General features: G+C 36.6%; 1 protein-coding gene across 2 annotated transcripts in view; it reads left to right on the top strand.

The window, feature by feature from the left end:
- The window catches only part of LOC121408788 (E3 ubiquitin-protein ligase ZNRF3-like), a 55,886-nt gene that overhangs the window by 18,443 nt on the left and 20,204 nt on the right, over window positions 1-17,239 (top strand). For both annotated transcript variants that reach the window (XM_041600422.1, XM_041600421.1), the window contains exon 3: window positions 13,585-13,728. In XM_041600422.1, the coding sequence (XP_041456356.1) occupies window positions 13,657-13,728 (72 nt within the window). In that variant the 5' untranslated portion in view covers window positions 13,585-13,656. The remainder of the gene's footprint in view (window positions 1-13,584; window positions 13,729-17,239) is intronic.

Here is a 17,239-nt window from a genome sequence, read left to right as displayed (position 1 = left end):
TCCCCCATGGCAAGGCAAAATGTATTCCCATCAGGATGGGAGACCATCCTGATGTGCACGTTTAATGAAGTGCATACTTTCAAAGTAATGACATTTCAGAAACTTTTCAGCATTTGCTGAGATTTGATAAAAACGAGACGACACCCAAAACTTTTTTTCTAAAATCTTGTACCATTATATTATTTGAGAACTCACATGGTGTCATCAATAAATCATGTTATCGACCTGGTACTCTTCATCAATACAGCAAATAAGATGTTCGATTAATTGATACACGTTTATAAAAACACACATTATTTATTTCATTGATTTATTTTTGTTTGTCTTGAAGATAAAATAGGCGTAATTTCTTTTAGACCATTCAGGCGTCCAGGGTTAATTCACATTCAAACCGCTACACAAGAGATCTTAGCATAGCTTCTTGAAAAGGATTCTTCCTATTGTTGGATGCTTTGTGATTTTCACACCTTCGTCCATTGTTCTCAAAACGTGCTAGACGGCGTAATTGACGAATATTGATCCCAGTCAGGTTCAACGGGTCGAAGTAGCTATTATTAAACTTCAACCATACACCAACACTTCTATGCAGTACATGATAGACGTGCAGGCATATTATGGCCCGATTATGGCCCACTCTAGACCCTTGCATGAAATCACCCGAAATCACTCAAATATGAGTTACAAGTATGCAGTGACTATATTTCTTAGTTTTTAAGGATCAAGGTATATAAAATTTACTTCAACTCCTTATAGCACCTCAAAACAAGTTTGAAACATGTCCTGATCATTCGTTCATTAATCTGAGATGTTTGTGACCTCTTTTATTGTATTTCCTTTTCGCAGTTGACGGAATATGAATGCTTCTATATTTCCTAGAGAGTTTATAACGAAAGGTGTATAAAATATATTTAACTCATCAGCACCTCTCGGTGAAAAGAAAGTAAAGAGAAGTCACAAACATCTTAGATTAAGGAACGAATGATCAGGACATGTTTCAAATTTGATTTGAGGTGCAAGGAGTTAAAATATATTTTATATACCTTTCTTTATGAGCTCTTTATTGGTGTGTTGCAAGAAACTTGCGATCAATTGCACGTCTATTCTTGGTCCCTAAATCAATCACTATTATGTCTTGTAATTAATTGCAAATTATAGTAATTGATTGTTAATTTGCGCCCTTAAACACGAAGTTAATTCCACGGTCACATTTGATCTACGGGGGCCGTACGGCGAGTCGAAAACAGCATTCATTCATTATTCATTTTTATTCAAGCCACCTGTGTCATGTATGTATAGCTAGTACCAAAAAAAAATGTTAAAACGGCTGTTTTCAACTCGCCGTCGTAGAGTAAATGTGACCAAGGTATTAATCTGGTTTGCTCAGCTAACGTTGTAAAAATCAGTTGTGAAATTGTTACAGAATATTTGCAATATTTTCTTGCAACACCCACTAAGAAATATATATATGAAACATTATTCCGACAACGGCAGAAGGTTATAAAATAGAAGTCATAAACATCTCAGATTAATTAACGAATGATCAGGACATGTTTCAAAATTGTTTTGAGATGCTAAAGAGTTAAAATAATACTTTTCGATATGAACTCTCAAAGAAAGATAAATGAAGCACTATTCCGAGAACGGCAAATAGGAAACAAAATAAAAGAGAATTCACGATTTTAATCACGAACATCTCAGATTAATGAACGAATGACCAGGATATGTTTCAAAATTGCTTTGAGATGCTAAGGAGTTAACATATATTTTATATACTTTTTGTTATGAACACTCTCAGAAATATAAAAGAAACCTTCCGACAGCGGCAAAAGGAAAGGAAATAGAAGTCAAAAACATCTCAGATTTGATTAACGAATGATCAGGACATGTTTCAAAATTGTTTTGAGATGCTAAGGAGTTAAGATACTTGATTTACCTTTTGTTACTCTCTATAGACATGATAGAAATAGAAAACATTATTCTGACAACGGCGAAAAGGATATTAAAAGAGAAGTCACCGTGATGTTCCCCCTCCTTTTGTGTTTAAATATCACGCAATGAGCCAATAATGCCAGAGCACAATCATAAACAAATCATGTTGGTGTTACCATGATATGACCTGGACATCGTGCTCTTCGAAATTTCAGAGCATCTATGTCATCCGCGGGTAGGATTACTTCTCCCTTACTGCATAGCATACTTGTCTTCTACTCTGTTTTTAATGCTGCTGAATCTTTTTTCTATCAAATCTGATTATACCGAAGTAGGCATTTGTTATTTTCTTTTTATAATGCAATTTAACATCCACGCTTCGAGCGGGAAGAAAAATTATTTAAAATTTGCGCGCTCTGCAAGTGTTATACACTTCGCGTGCAATCATCGCCCCCCCCCCCCACAAATAAATCCCGGCTACGATAGTACTACACCATCAAATGGATCTTGAAGACTTGACAGAAACAGGGGCCGCGGATGCAGCTTCCGCCAATAAGGGGGGGGGGGGTATTTTCATCCATTTCCCTGAACTGCAGGTAAAAGCTGATTTTTTGTGGTTTCTTTGAACAGTTCAAGATGTAGCCGCGATAGTTACTTTTATTGCTTTATATTCTTACATGTTACAAGTTCATGGTTGATACTATGTCGCCATGTAGAACGTCTGCTTCAAAATTATTAACTTAGCAAATTTCAAAATTCCTTTGCCCGAAAGCCTGGGATCCTTTGCCCCATCTTCCCCTATAACCTTACCTTTTTTGTGTGTAAGAATAAAGCTTAGTAACTGTCAGAGAGCTCAAAGAAATTAACTAACAAATTACTGTATATCACACAAATAAGAGTGAGCTAAAATATTGGGGGAAATATGTCTTTGCCCTGGAAATTAAACATTGTAATGAGCACTGTTTGTGCCGAAGATGATTGTGTATCACGGTTTGTATCTCAGCAAATAAAAAATATAGCGCAAATCGTTAGCTGAAGTTATATATACTGGTCTGCTTACAGTGTGACTCATGAAGATGACATAGTTCAGCTCGAGCTGAAAATGATAGATCTGATCTGCAACATGGAAATCTTTTCCAATAAGTTATACGAGCGCAAAGCAGGAGCTGATTTTTTTTTCATCCTGATCTGGGGACAAATTAAAGGACTATATCTTTATGCATCTCGCTATTTATTGTGTCATTCTCTTGTGGTTTCTCAAGTCGTATTACTTTCTGTGTATTTATTATCTTTATGCGTGTGTCCCCCTCGCTTTGCAAATCTCTCGTACAACATCACATAACATCACAACACAGAGGTACAACACCCGCGTATTATCTTGTATCCACTAGCACTGGAGGATCCCGGGGAGGGGGCACAGACAACCCTTGCCCCGCCCCCCCCCACTTTCGAGAAGCACAATTAAAATTTGTAATGTAAAAATGCCGTGGAAACAAAAATGTGGCCTCATTTGAAAGTGAACATTTCATTTTTTTTTATTTATTCCTGCTTCAGCTTGTCAAAATTTTTCTGAGACGAAGTGATATAAATAAGGGTTGAAAACCTTTTTTATCATGTTATTTTTATTTCTTATTTTTGCTCTTGGACAAAATGTCTTTTAGGTTGAAAACAAACTACACGCATTTAAAGAAAGTGAAACACGATAAGACAAATGAGAATTCTTAAAAAGTGACACCAGTTAAAACGAGTATATTAATGAATCATGGGGAAAACAACTCCAAATCAGAACGGATCGAGCATTCTCATGATGGCACGAGAAGACGAGAGTTCTGGCAGCTCTGAGGTCTGGTCAAACCAAGTCACCTCCTCCGAGACTTCTTCAGTTTGTTGACTTGTCAACTAGCGCACCGTTAATCAACCCAAATCGACACCCTTGGATTTCCTGGATTTCGATCTCCAAGAGGGTGGTAAATTTCAAGATATTTACACGAGGTTTTAGTAAAACATCGGCGCGCCGATTCATCTTATTATGACAATCTTCATGATTATTGCGCTATTATCGCGTTCGCTATCGCAATAATAATGCGACGTAAGTATACGAGGTACTTTTTTTTGGGTTTTTGTTTGATATCCTTCCGCGCTGGCAATAACGCGCGTGAACGTTAATGAAAAAATAAACGCATAACGGGCCGGTGCGGCGTTACGTGCGTTAAGGGTGTCAACTTTATTTTGGGCGATACTGTATATTTAGCTTTTTGATATAAATCTTTTACATTTGTCAGATAAGGATATGTAATAAAAGAAAAGTATTGGGAGTGTCAAGAGAGGGCAGCAGATATTTTTTTTCTTCTAGGAATCAACAGATGAAAAATATACATTGGTCACTACCCTTTTCTAAGATTTGTTTGAGGATACTCAAATGTAATTTACATAATTGACTTTTTAACAAAGTTTTAGATGGCTTTAAATTAACAGCACAGGTCCTTAGTTTTTTAAACCATTGTTCGAAGTTATTGGCATGTTTGTTGAAACACAAGGAACAAATATTCATTATTGAGTTCAGTTCTCAGACCGTATGTTCATTATAATTTATACAGTGTTTTGTTAGTTTGGTTTTAGATACATCAATCCATGCTATACATTTAATACTGGTACAATATCGTCATGATTCATCTGAATCATCTAACTGGTCTGTTTTGGGCGAGTTTGTCAATTTTTATAGGCCCACCCTACGGGATGTGTTATGGTATCACGCTTGGTGTCCGTCTGTCCATCCGTTGACTTCAGTTTAACTTAACCTAGGCTCATATAATTTGGTTTGTATGATACTGGCATGGATCCCATCGATTTTTATATCAAAAGGTCAAAGGTTAAGGTCATGTAAGACTCATGTTTTCATCTTACCCTTCTGAAGTCCTTGAAAACGCGATAACTTTAGTTTAACTTAATCTAGGCTCATATAATTTGATGTGTAAGATAAGATAAGATTTTATTAAACTCTATCGACCCTCGATCGGGAGTATGAGATTCTAAGCAAGAACATATTTACAATAATGAGTATGCATATAAAAATGAACATATTTACAATAATAAATGAATGTGTGTATGATACCAGCATGGATCTCAGGAAGCCTATTGATTTTGAGGACAGAAGGTCAGAGACCAAGTCGCCATATTCCACTTTTCTTGCTTGACCAAAATCTCCATTTTCCGCGTTACACAGGCAGGCATATTATGCGCTCGCTCCAGCGACGCTCTTGTTAGATTTTTGTAGAAAATGAGACAGATATTCCATATTGGATTTTTTTTACTTCTGAGATATGAAAAGGGCATTGAACAGGGGCGACAAATAGTAGTGCATGGAGGTAGAGTTAAATCAAGTTGAGAGAAAAAGAGGGAGTGAGGCATACAGTGATGGAGAGAGATAGAGAGTAGTAGGGGGCTAGTTGTTGGGTGACTAGAATGAAATCAAAATGACAAACTGTGAAAAGGGAAAGTGTGAGAGAAAGAAGTAGACCTAGGAGCAATTTAATTTTTGAAAGTTCAACAAGAGCTTAGGGGAAATCAGAATGAATAAGTACAAGAAACACTCTTAGGTTTCTCCTGTGAATGTCTGAAAAGAGCTCTTGTGAACAGCCGACAAAAACGAAAGAATAGACTTCCTCTCAGGGAATATTCCGAGGTAGTGGGGATAAGACTTCACTGCTGGCTTAGAAAAATGATTGTGACAGCAAGGTTGCTAAATGTCTCCCGGCACATGATGTGCTGATCAAGCATCGGTGCTCTAATCATTGGATAATTAATAGAGGGATCTCTGTCCCCTGTGAGAACAATTAGGCTGCATTTAATTGACGTTTCTATCCTCTAATCATGGTGTTTCATTAATTTTGACCTCAAACGACGTATGTGTTCAATCGTTTTTTTTTTTGCTTGTAATGAGCGAATTGGTCGTCTTTTGGAACGCAAAGTGAAACGCTGAAAATATGTATTTGAAAGGGGATTCTGCAGAGTGTGGATACATATTTTGATTAGTACAAGTATTGCATACACTCTAATGTTGACGTTTAATTCTTGGGTCAAGCTTACAATATGAAGTGGGTAGGCTTAATGCTTTAAAAGAGAGTAAATAGTGCTATTAAATGCGATATATTGATGTAATAAAGTTTTAGTGTTTGCATTTTGATCTTAATATGTGATTCTTTTTTGTGGTTCAAGCTGAAGAAATTACGGCAGATTAAATGCATCTTAAGAAAGATTAGATTATCTGGAACTACTTCGTGTTTATTCCATAGCGCGAGCTGCCAGTGGTATCTTCGCTTTCACTTCACGTAGGAGCCATAATTTTGTAGATGTCATTTGGACTAGATCAATCAAAAATATGTTTATCCCCAAATTTATAATTTACTTAAAAAAGCAAAAACACATTGCAGCAGCATTTGCATATTATATATCATGCTCAATGCCATGTTTTCTGTCATCAATTTGTATTCATTATTATCAAAATTTAATCTTCATCTCATTAATTATATTCAAATTGGCCAACTTGGCAAATTTTATAAAGATATATCCCTTCCCTCTCGCCATCTCTTCCTTTTTTCCCTCTCACCCTCTGCTCATTGCCTCAATTTCATTGTAAACTTGATAAATGATGAGTTGATCGCTCTCTGTAGGTAGGAGCTATGGTATAGTGCCATGAAGCAATGATTGTGGCGTTGACTGTGAGAAATGATTCATCCCGTTCAACCAGTGATTTGATTCTTGTCGTTTTAGCAGAGAAGGCTGGCTAAGGGTGCATTCACACAATTTTTCTCGCAAATCAAATTCATCTAGAATGTGAAAATTTAACGTTGATAAGAATAAAAGATAAAACTAAAGATAACCAAATAAAAAATTGCTTGAATTTGAACACAGTCTTTTTAAAATAATCTTGGGTGAAAACAAAAGGTTGCGTGAATGCAAATTTGATTAAGAATAAACATCCTTTACAATATCTCCCTTTTTGTCCAGTGAGTCATTTTGTTGATGCTTTGCTTAGCGAAGAGTGTCATCCCCCTCTAGGGGTATCCTCATCGGAATGAAGTTGGAGCAATACCTCACTATTGATGATTTGATGAGATGAGATCTGATGAGGGAACACTGGGCATATTTTCTGCTCTAGCCTGCTAATTTGCACAAAAGACGGTTTGAAATATCTTAGTCTTATTGTCATTAAGATCACTTTTGGGTAAGTGCTAATCCTCTAGGCTTGTTGTACAAGTGTTGAAATAAAAGCATTTGCTGAAAAAAGATTAACACAAGCACTTCATGGAGATTCCAGATTGGCTGAAAATCAAACTGCATTCGATTTACCGAAACTCAATTTCTTTCATGCTACAGATCTGGATCATAGTTCTATTATGATGAGGTTATTTACATGTATGTATGCATTGCTTACATGTCTGGAACATTTTTGTGGGTCCCAGATCAGATTCTTAAGTTTCATTTCAATCTATCATATATTTACTGTGGAATTAAATTAATATTTGTAATTTGTGAAATATGAATAAGGTTAGAGGAAATTCACTCTTGAAGGTCAAGTCCACCCCAGAAAAATGTTTATTTGAATAAATAGAGAAAAATCAAACAAGCATGCTGAAAATTTCACCAAAATCGGATGGAAAATAAGAAAGTTATGACATTTTAAAGTTTTGCTTATTTTTCACGAAACAGTGATGCACAACTCTGGCAAATTAGACAGTCGATGATGTCCCTCACTCACTTTTTCTTTTGTTTTTTATTGTTTGAATTATACAATATTTCATTTTTTACAGATTTGACCTTATTAGGACCACGTTAATTGAACCATACAAAATTAAACAATGCTATTTCCTCATGTTCAGGGAGGAATTAAGTTGTTTCACAGGACAACAGGGAGAAAATTTGAATGTTTCACATTTCATATAATAATAAAATACAAAAGAAATAGTGAGTGAGTGATGTCATCACTTTCCTCATTTGCATACTGAAATGGATGTGAATTTAACTGTTTTGTGAAAATAAGCGAAACTTTAAAATGTCATAACTTTCTTATTTTTCATCCGATTTTGATGAAATTCTCAGTGTTTAGCTTGTTGGATTTTCTCTTTTTTATTCAAATAAACTTTCTGTTGGGGTGGACTTGTCCTTTAATATAGTTTTAATAAACAAACAAAACCTTGGGTACCCTGTATGTCATTTACCAGTAGAACAGGGGGCCATTTCATGAACTTACAAACAGCTTCATGGAACACCCACCTTGTCACCAGGAAAGTTGTGAGTAGCATCTCAATGCAATTGATCCTTCGTTTGTCAACATTTTGACTTTGTTTCAAAATTATTCTTGAAGCTTATCAGTGTTTGAAGAGAAAAGAAAATATTTGGCAAATAAAAGATGCTTGGTGTTATAATACTTACATGCATGCTATTAATAAATTTGATATGGTGTAGAATGGTACAGTCATTGCATTCAGTACGATCTGTACGTTTTCTACTTGCATGTTCCTTTTTTAATTGTAGGCGTATTTATTGAAAGAATTAAGTTAGAGCTTTATGAGTTTTACGCTATATTTAGACTTCTGAAGAGACATTATTCCTCTTTATTGTAATCTATGAATCAAAGATCTTTGTGTTGTTATTATATTCATCTTTACTTCATTTTCCCCTTACAACAAGGCTTTATACATGTAGTATAGTAGTTACCCCCTTAGGCCCCATAATGTTGATATCTTTAAAATCACCACACTCAGCATCGATTACTATTGATCAAAGTGTAACCATAACTCGGGGTACATTATATTCGTCATAGATTTTGATTGATTTTTAGATATCTTTACATTAGGAATAGAATCACAAGACTCTCTATTCTCTATTTTTGTATTTTGTTTGATATAATTGGATTTATAGTTTACTCTATCATGGATTGATTCTCTTCAGTTTCAAAAGCTTGTTAATAGGCAACATTGTAGTAGTTTTTATGGGGGGGGGGGTTCAGACGACAGTGAAAGTTTACTGTAGATAATGAAAAATAATTGAAAGGTTGTGAAACAGTGATGAGTAGGAGAAAGGAAGAGAGGGGAAGAAGAAAGAAAGAGGGTGTATATATATATATGTGTGTGTGTGTGCGTTATACATGGAGGGAAATAGAAAATCTCTTGTGCTCACATCAGTCACTGAGCAGGGATAAATCTCCTCCCATCTTCTAACTTAAATGGTTATAGAGAACTCTACCCCTTCCCATCTTGATCAAGGGTTTCAGGGACAAACTTTGGATGAGAAACCTGACAATGGGTGTGTAATTGATAAGGAACAGGTATTTTCTTATATAATGTAGGGCCCGCTGGTGCAGCAGTTTCGTAACAGAAGTGGTTTCCATGGAAAGCATTATCATGTTTATGAAAGATTGAGAGAGGAATAGAGGAGACTAAGAAAAGAGAGAAGAGAAAGAGCATTGCAGATGAGGGGGGGGGGGGGGTGAGATGAGATTAAGGGATCTGGAAGCAGAAGAAGGGGATCACAGAGAGGTAGTGATATGAGAGCTGCTTTACTCCATACTAACCCTTCAAGCAATGGTAAAATTGATGAAATCTCTTCTTTCATTTATGAGATGCAATTCCAAAGAAAGAAGTATATTAGGAAACTGGAACAATCCCGTGCAACCAACATCGGTATACAGATGAACAGATTTTGTGTTTTTGCATGCTGTTTCAAAGGTCTCGAGAAATCCCAATGGATAGGAGATTAGAAGACGCCAGGGATAAGCCCGTGTCCACCGGCCTTCCTCCAATGTCCCCCACTCTCAATCACTGGACTACAGATCTTCATCCCAAAAGGTCAAGCGGAGAATAATAAACTCTCGCCAGTTGTCAGTGCAGATGTAGCTTTCCACAAAGAAAGTGAAACCTGTATGTATTGTAAAAAAAAAACCTTTCCATAAAAAAAACCCAACCACTCTTCCTTTGACTTCCCTTCCCCATCACGTCTTGTTTAGAGTTTCTTTCCTTGGCGGTAATGACTTAAAAGTCTTGACTTCCAGTGTGATACGAGATGTCATCACATCGGAAGAGTGTGATCCATCTTCCCGCTTGTTTTTCTTGATGCTGTTGCTGTTCATGTTGAATAAGATGGGGGAGAAGATGGAGTATGGAGTATTTTTAAATGTTTTGTTCTGAAAATATCACTGTGGTTAGGAATAAAGAAGATGTGATATGATAGCTGCATGTGGGAGGGTATTAGGTGTCTCTTTCATCGGCTTTTCCTCAGCTGATAAAAAAGTGTATAAATTAACATGTCAACATCTTCAGTAGATTGATAACATTAACTATACCTGATACACCTACTTATTTCTTTTTTATTTTCTTCCTGAGCCAGTAAATAAAAAATGAAACGAGCTGGAATGTGTGGAAATCTGCTATAGGTTTAAAGTTGGTAGTAATTCACTTGGGTGTTGCAACCCTGCCTGCAATCACTAACTTTCTAGCATAGCTGATATTGCTCAAGAATTTTAAAACCATTCATAATTTTTTATTACATCTCTTTATGTTTCACTCCCTGGTGTTTTAGCCACTGAATGTAAACTTATGTTATAGACAGCCACTTCACCATAACTTGTAATAATATATCATGATTTCAAGAATTCAATTTTTGTTATCCATTTAAGAAATAGGAATACATGATCAAACATCTTGCCATACATGCGTTGGCATATGCTGGCTAAAACTTCCGGGGTGTGACAGTCTCTTTACACGGCTCTGAAGTGTTAAACTCCATTTATAGGTGAATAGCAATTGATACTGAATGATCATTTGACAAATTAATCTGTCCTTAAATTTAAAAAAAAAAATTTTTTTAAAGGACAAGTCCACCCCAACAAAAACTTGATTTGAATAAAAAGAGAAAAATTCAACAAGCATATCACTCAAAATTTCATCAAAATCGGGTATAAAATAAGAAAGTTTTTACATTTTAAAGTTTCGCTTATTTTTAACAAAACAGTTATATGAACGAGCCAGTTACATCCAAATGAGAGAGTTGATGATGTCACTCACTCACTATTTCTTTTGTTTTTTATTGTTTGAAATATGAAATATTTTGATTTTCTCGTCATTGTCATGTGAAATGAAGTTTCATTCCTCCCTGAACACATGGAATTCCATTATTTTAACATTTTGTGCGTCAGGCAAGGAGGTCCTAATCATCAAATTCGTAAAAATTGAAATATTGTATAATTCAAACAATAAAAAACAAAAGAAATAGTGAGTGAGTGACATCATCGACTCTCTCATTTGGATGTAACTGGCTCGTTCATATAACTATTTTGTTGAAAATAAGCGAAACTTTGAAATATCATAACTTTCTTATTTTACATCCGATTTTGATGAAATCTTCAGCATTGTGCTTGTCTGATTTTTCTCTATTGATTCAAATCAACATTTTTCTGAGGTGGACTTGACCTTTAATGATATTGTTAATTATTACATGTTGATATCTACCTTAGATGTATGTAATGTAACATTGGCATTTTTTCTTCTTCTCTGGGACAAAGCATTGCACACAATACAGTTTGTGCTGCAGCTTTAAGCTTTCATTTCACCCATTGTCATTAGTCATTTTCTGGTGATTGGGAATTGTGGGAGAGGGGGGGGGGTAGTGATAAATTGAACCAATTGATTGACAGGTTGCGTATAATCAGCATGGGCATTAAGCATTGACGAGTCTTGAGAGGTTGCCCCATCTTGCTCATGGCAAACTGGCAACAAAGATCAGGAGATTCGTGGGTGTGTGTTCAGGTTCGGCTAGGCTAGGAAGCCTGGGATTGATTTGAAAATAAGACGGGGAAGGAAAGTGAAAGTAGCAGGAAAGCTTAGGAAGAGAAATGAAGAAAAAATGGGATGATATGTGATGGATAGTAGACAAGAAAACATCCTTCATAACGATAACGGTCATCCCATATCCATGTGAAAATCTTTCGTTGGAAAAAAAACTAAAAAGCTGATTCTGTTATCAAATTCAGTAAATGCAGTTTTGAAGGAGGGTACACAAATTTGATGAAATTAGAGCAAAAAAAAAGAATTTTTAAAAGTAGAAAGAGGTAAGAAGTTTTAGAAGGTGATTCTATTGATTTAAAAAGTATAGGTCAAATTTAAGAGAAAGGTAAGTAGTTGAGAAAAAGAATATTGGGAGACAAGAGATAATCAATTTTTAACTTTAGAAAATATGTTATGCTTCATAGAGGTATGCAGAGAGGAGCTTGGATAGAAATCAATACAACAAATCAATAGAAGACATTCTGTTACATCCATCAACACTTGTAGGATGTTTTTCATCTTAGGCTAGAAACAGATTTTTCTTATCAAAGCCTCGTTCTTCACACAAATATTCCCAAATTCCCTTGAAGCAAAATCATTAGAGGAGCTTGGGGGCATTTTTTTAAGCCCAACGATTTTCTCCTGTCACTGGGATGCGATGGAGGGAAGAAGGATTGGTTTCCATGGCGATAAGATCTTCCAAGAGCCATGGTGAGAGAGAGGGTTGACCCAATGGGGGATGAGTCAGGAGGGGTATCGATCTACCCCTGATGTAGACATGTTGATTGGCAGGCGGCGCACAGGCCGGAGGGGTAATGTTTTGCATCAAGTGGACACGGAGGCTTGTATTTATCGGCTGTGGTAGACTCCGAGCATGTTTGCTCATTGCTTCCACTCGCTCGTTGCTTCAGTCGAAGGAGACAAATCGTTTCTGATTCCCCTCTTACCCTGTCGTATTTGCTTTATTACTATTTGCTTGGTGAATTAATTTTGAGGGGATGCTTCATGATGAGTAGCTTCTCAAAAGCTAGAGGAATTTGAAGCTGCATTCATTCATTTACTTAATTACTGGAATGCAGCTCCCTGAAATGCATGACAAGTGATATAATTGATGAATGTTTTAGAATCAAACCTTACATTTGCAGACATTTTGAGAATCAAATAAAGAAACTTGTCAGATGCAGTGAGGTTAATCATTGCACAGTACGTACATGTAGCATCATCATTGCACATTGCAGTAGAAACAATGTTGAATGTGCTCCCTCCCCCTCTTCTTTCTCTCTCTCCCCCTCTCTGTAGATTTTTTTTCTGAAGATGACCCTTATCTTTCACTATGTGAATATCAAGGGTCTATATCACCATTGTTTTCGAGAACCTTGTTTAGAGAGTCAAAAACATATTTTAAGATATTCACATTTGAAGCTTAACATTTGCTTTGTGAATTTTTTTAGAGAGGTTTTGTATTAAGGTATTGAATTCATTTGTTATAGGTCATGATACTACAATAACTAGGGAATTGAGTAAGCCCATTACAGAAATTGAAATTTGTTATGGAATTATAGACATTCAGCAGTATAGTTCATTATATATTGCTGTGTGTATATATATAAAGAACTAATTCATTTTGCCTCTTGGGATACATCTTGAAAACAATGACGATAACAAAAGTGAATGTTTATGCTGGTCTTTGGTGGCCAGCATTTGCAAATTATTAAATAAGTGAGCATTTTTCTCTCAACTGTTTAATTTTTGCTGCAGCACAAAAAAAACTTTAAAGCTGTAATTACCATGGTAATTATTATTATTTCTGTTTTGTGCTTTGTATTTTTTTTAGTTGGAAGCTGAGAAGTCGGCAGCATTGGATCGTCCTATTGTGCTAATAACGGGTCAAGATGCTCATAAATTGATGGAAATAGTCAACAAAGTGGAGGAGGCTTGGGCTAGGATACAACCGCCTCCCCAACTCACCCCAGACCCAGTAAGTATCAAATATTCATCATTCTAACAATAATGGTGATATTATCAATCTGGTTATTCATATGATGCTTAGAGCCCGGCGCACACTTTGCGATATTCGACGATCCAAATTTCAAAGAAATTGTAAAAACATTTGAGATGAACATTCTCGCCTATAAAATCTTAGTGATCCGAGTTCAGAATAGTGTTAAGGACTACTGAAGTTGAAATTCAGTCTGGTTCGAGCGTCTTTGTAGGAATAAAAGCGAATTCAATTGCAAATCGCAATGACATCATCATCCGCTGTGACGTGAAACCGAATTTGACTTTGCTCTGACCACATGACTTGTCGCAAAGCAAAATTATGATTTTATTATTCCTAACACAATGTTGAACTTCAACTAAAATGAGTTTATTTCACATTTAAAGTGAAATGTGATTTATTAGAAAATTGCGTCGCATTGGATTGCATAGTGTGCACTGGGCTTAGACATACTCTATTCGTATCTAAAGCCTTGCTTACACCTTTATGTTTTGGGTGTTCAGCTGCGGATTGCAATGAAAGGAGCTACATGTAATACGAGATCAGTATGCAGACTAACTACTTCTTCGGTAGTTTTATATTATTTTTGTCAAACATCTGCAACTAAACGCAACCAAAATTCAGATGGCCAAATGCGAGCAAGGACTTGGCAAAAACAAGCAACAGCAAGCAGCTTACGCAAGCATTAATGTAATGTTTGTGTTCGATTAACCTTGAGTTACCTTGCTTTCCCTTGCATCACCTTGCTTTACTGCTTGCAACAAAATATTTTCAGCGTAGTATGCTGCATTACGCTGCGTTTTGCTTGTTCGTGCAAATGCAGCTATGTGCAGCTTAAACGCATAGGTGTGAGCCAGGCTTATCTTTATTACCTTGTAGATAGGATTCAATCAGTCCTGAATCAGTGTGGACACAAACTCTTTATGTCTGCATAGAATATAGTCTGTTGGCAATATGTATATTGCTCAAAGATGCACAAGAGAAGATTCATGTCCCTGTACACCTTGGTACGCCCTGGTCAGAAAGTTTGCTTAAGCTTGTGTGTGCCAAGTGCAGTAAGCCAGACCATATTTTTACAACTGAGAAGCTTTTGCCCAGCCCAAATGTTGAAAGAACAACAACTTGCCTTATCATTATCAAGTAGAAGTTTACTATTGTTCAAAAATAGCTGTCTCCTAAGCTTGTTCTATGTTCTTACTATTGAAAGTAAATTATGGAGAGCGTATGATTTCAAGTTAAAAAAAAATATATAGGGGATGATTAAAATCCTCACTGCCTTACAATGATCAACAGTCTTTGAAATCTAATTTGGTTTCCTGATGACTCTAAATGTGAGAAATGACACGATCCATGGATTAAAACACATGACTAATCAAAAGACTGATAATTGGAAAAAGTCGTCTCCCGCACACCATCATCTCATTTTAAAAACCCATGTAATTATTGTGATTCTCTTGGGAACGTTACACGTCCGCTAAAACAAACAAGCGGATGAGGGGAAGGGAGGCGGATGGAGGAGAGAATGGGTGACTTCAATTCATAAAATTACTTCTGTCACTTTCACCTCCAAAATCTAAATGAGATTCTTGTCCAGTAAATTGCTTCTGAGGAGATCTCGGTCAAAGGTTGAAATAAAAGAGAAAGAGAAGGAGAGATAATGAAATTGGAAATGGGGAGGAAGCGAAGGCAAAATTGTAACAGTATCAAGTATCAGAGCCCAGAACTCTTAACCAAACTAGGTTGAACTTCAAAACCACATATGTTGCAAGGAGACTCTGTGCCTCCAGTGCGAATAGAAGAGCTGCTCAATTTTCGTCTCCATACCCCCCCCATCTGCGATTTTGTGCCTCATGAAAAGGAATTATAACTCAACCATCCATTTTCTCCAATTTCTGCTCCATTAGGGAGAAGGTGATTGTCCTCGCAGTGCGGATTAGAAAATGAATTCTGTTAATACCTTACACTGCTGCGGGTGTCTTGAAGAGGAGAAAATAAGAACGCATTATTTAAGGGTTGTTTCCCTTGCTCTCTCATCCTCTAACTTTCTCACTCTCACTGGCTCTCTCTTTTTTTCTCTCTCTAGCTTTCTTTACTGTGCTCTTACTCCCACTTGTTGAGCATCTTTCTTCCCTCTCCTATTTTCTCAGTCTCTCTCCCATAATTATACTGTCTCCTAGTAAAATGCTTGTCTTTATCTATATCCCTTTCTTGATATGTCTTATTCAGTGTTATTCTCTCTCACACATTCACTCATCAGAATTTTTTCATTATTTTCTCAATTTTTTTCCGTCTCATGTGTCCTTCTTCCATCTCACTTGAGATATAGACTTCGATAAAGGCCTTTAGAAATTAAATTCATATCACCAGTGTGATGCAAAAGCATGACCCTCATTTCTCCTGGGAACACACCAAGAAAGATACATCTTCATTATTTCCATAATGAGATAGGATTCTCTTTCTTGTTAATGGTCAGGGTTGTGGTAATGGATACAGAATTGAAATTCATGAATCTGTTGCCTCTTTCATACTCACTCCAGGGAGCTTGTAGACTGATGGGCCCGAATTCACAAAAGTGGTTTTTAAAACCTTTGGTTGAACCCATTGTTTATGCAGATTTCCTTTATGAATTATGATTATTTACTGCGTATATTAAAAAATGTCCAAATCTGATGTGCGCTTTTCTCACATTGCACCAAATTGATGCCTGTTGCCATGGTAATCCACACTATTTTATTCATGAGTCCACCGTTTAAAATTAGTGAGTCCACTCTTCAAACAGTGGACCCATGGACCCATGAATAGAATAGCGTACTTAACCATGGCAACAGGCGTCAATTTGGTGCACTGTTACAAACGTGGGCATCAGCATTTACGCAGTAAATAAGGGTAATTTATTCAGGAAATCTGCGTAAACCATGGGTTCATCAACCGATGGTTTTAAAAACCACCTTTTCTGAATTCGGTCCATTCATTCCAGACCTTTACAGATCTGAACCTAAAACAATTGTATTCAGCATCACATCGGAATATCATGACAATGTTACATTCTACACATAAACTAATTGATGTCTAGGTGGTTTCAGACCGCCTGGAAGTTCGTCAGTTCCAGGTCTTCTCTGATTGGGAAATTTACCCCGATCAGAAAATACCAGGTATTTTGGCAATGTGAAAGCAATTTACGGGAACTTTTAGCCCAGCGTGTCGTTGGACGCGTCAGCGTGGGTGGCTGCTGGGCTAGTGATTTTGAATCTCGTGCCTTGCCTGCTTATCAGACCATACTGCGCATGCTCGTAACTTCGGGAACTTATCCCGAAAGGGTATGTTTCAGGGCGGTGTGAATGCAGGAATGATTAATGGGTATTTTTTAGCTTAAAAAAAGTTCTTGCAATTTAACGGGGATTCTTGTGATCGAGGCGGTTTGAAACCACCTTCTGAGTACCTTTCTGCTACCTCTTCTGTATTTATCAAATGTGGAATCGATCCAGGCCAA

The sequence above is a fragment of the Lytechinus variegatus genome, chromosome 2, assembly GCF_018143015.1.
Source record: "Lytechinus variegatus isolate NC3 chromosome 2, Lvar_3.0, whole genome shotgun sequence".
In the NCBI taxonomy this organism is placed as follows: domain Eukaryota; kingdom Metazoa; phylum Echinodermata; class Echinoidea; order Temnopleuroida; family Toxopneustidae; genus Lytechinus; species Lytechinus variegatus.
The sequence above is the reverse complement of the archived record's forward strand: the minus strand, read 5'-3'. Positions and strand labels throughout refer to the sequence as shown.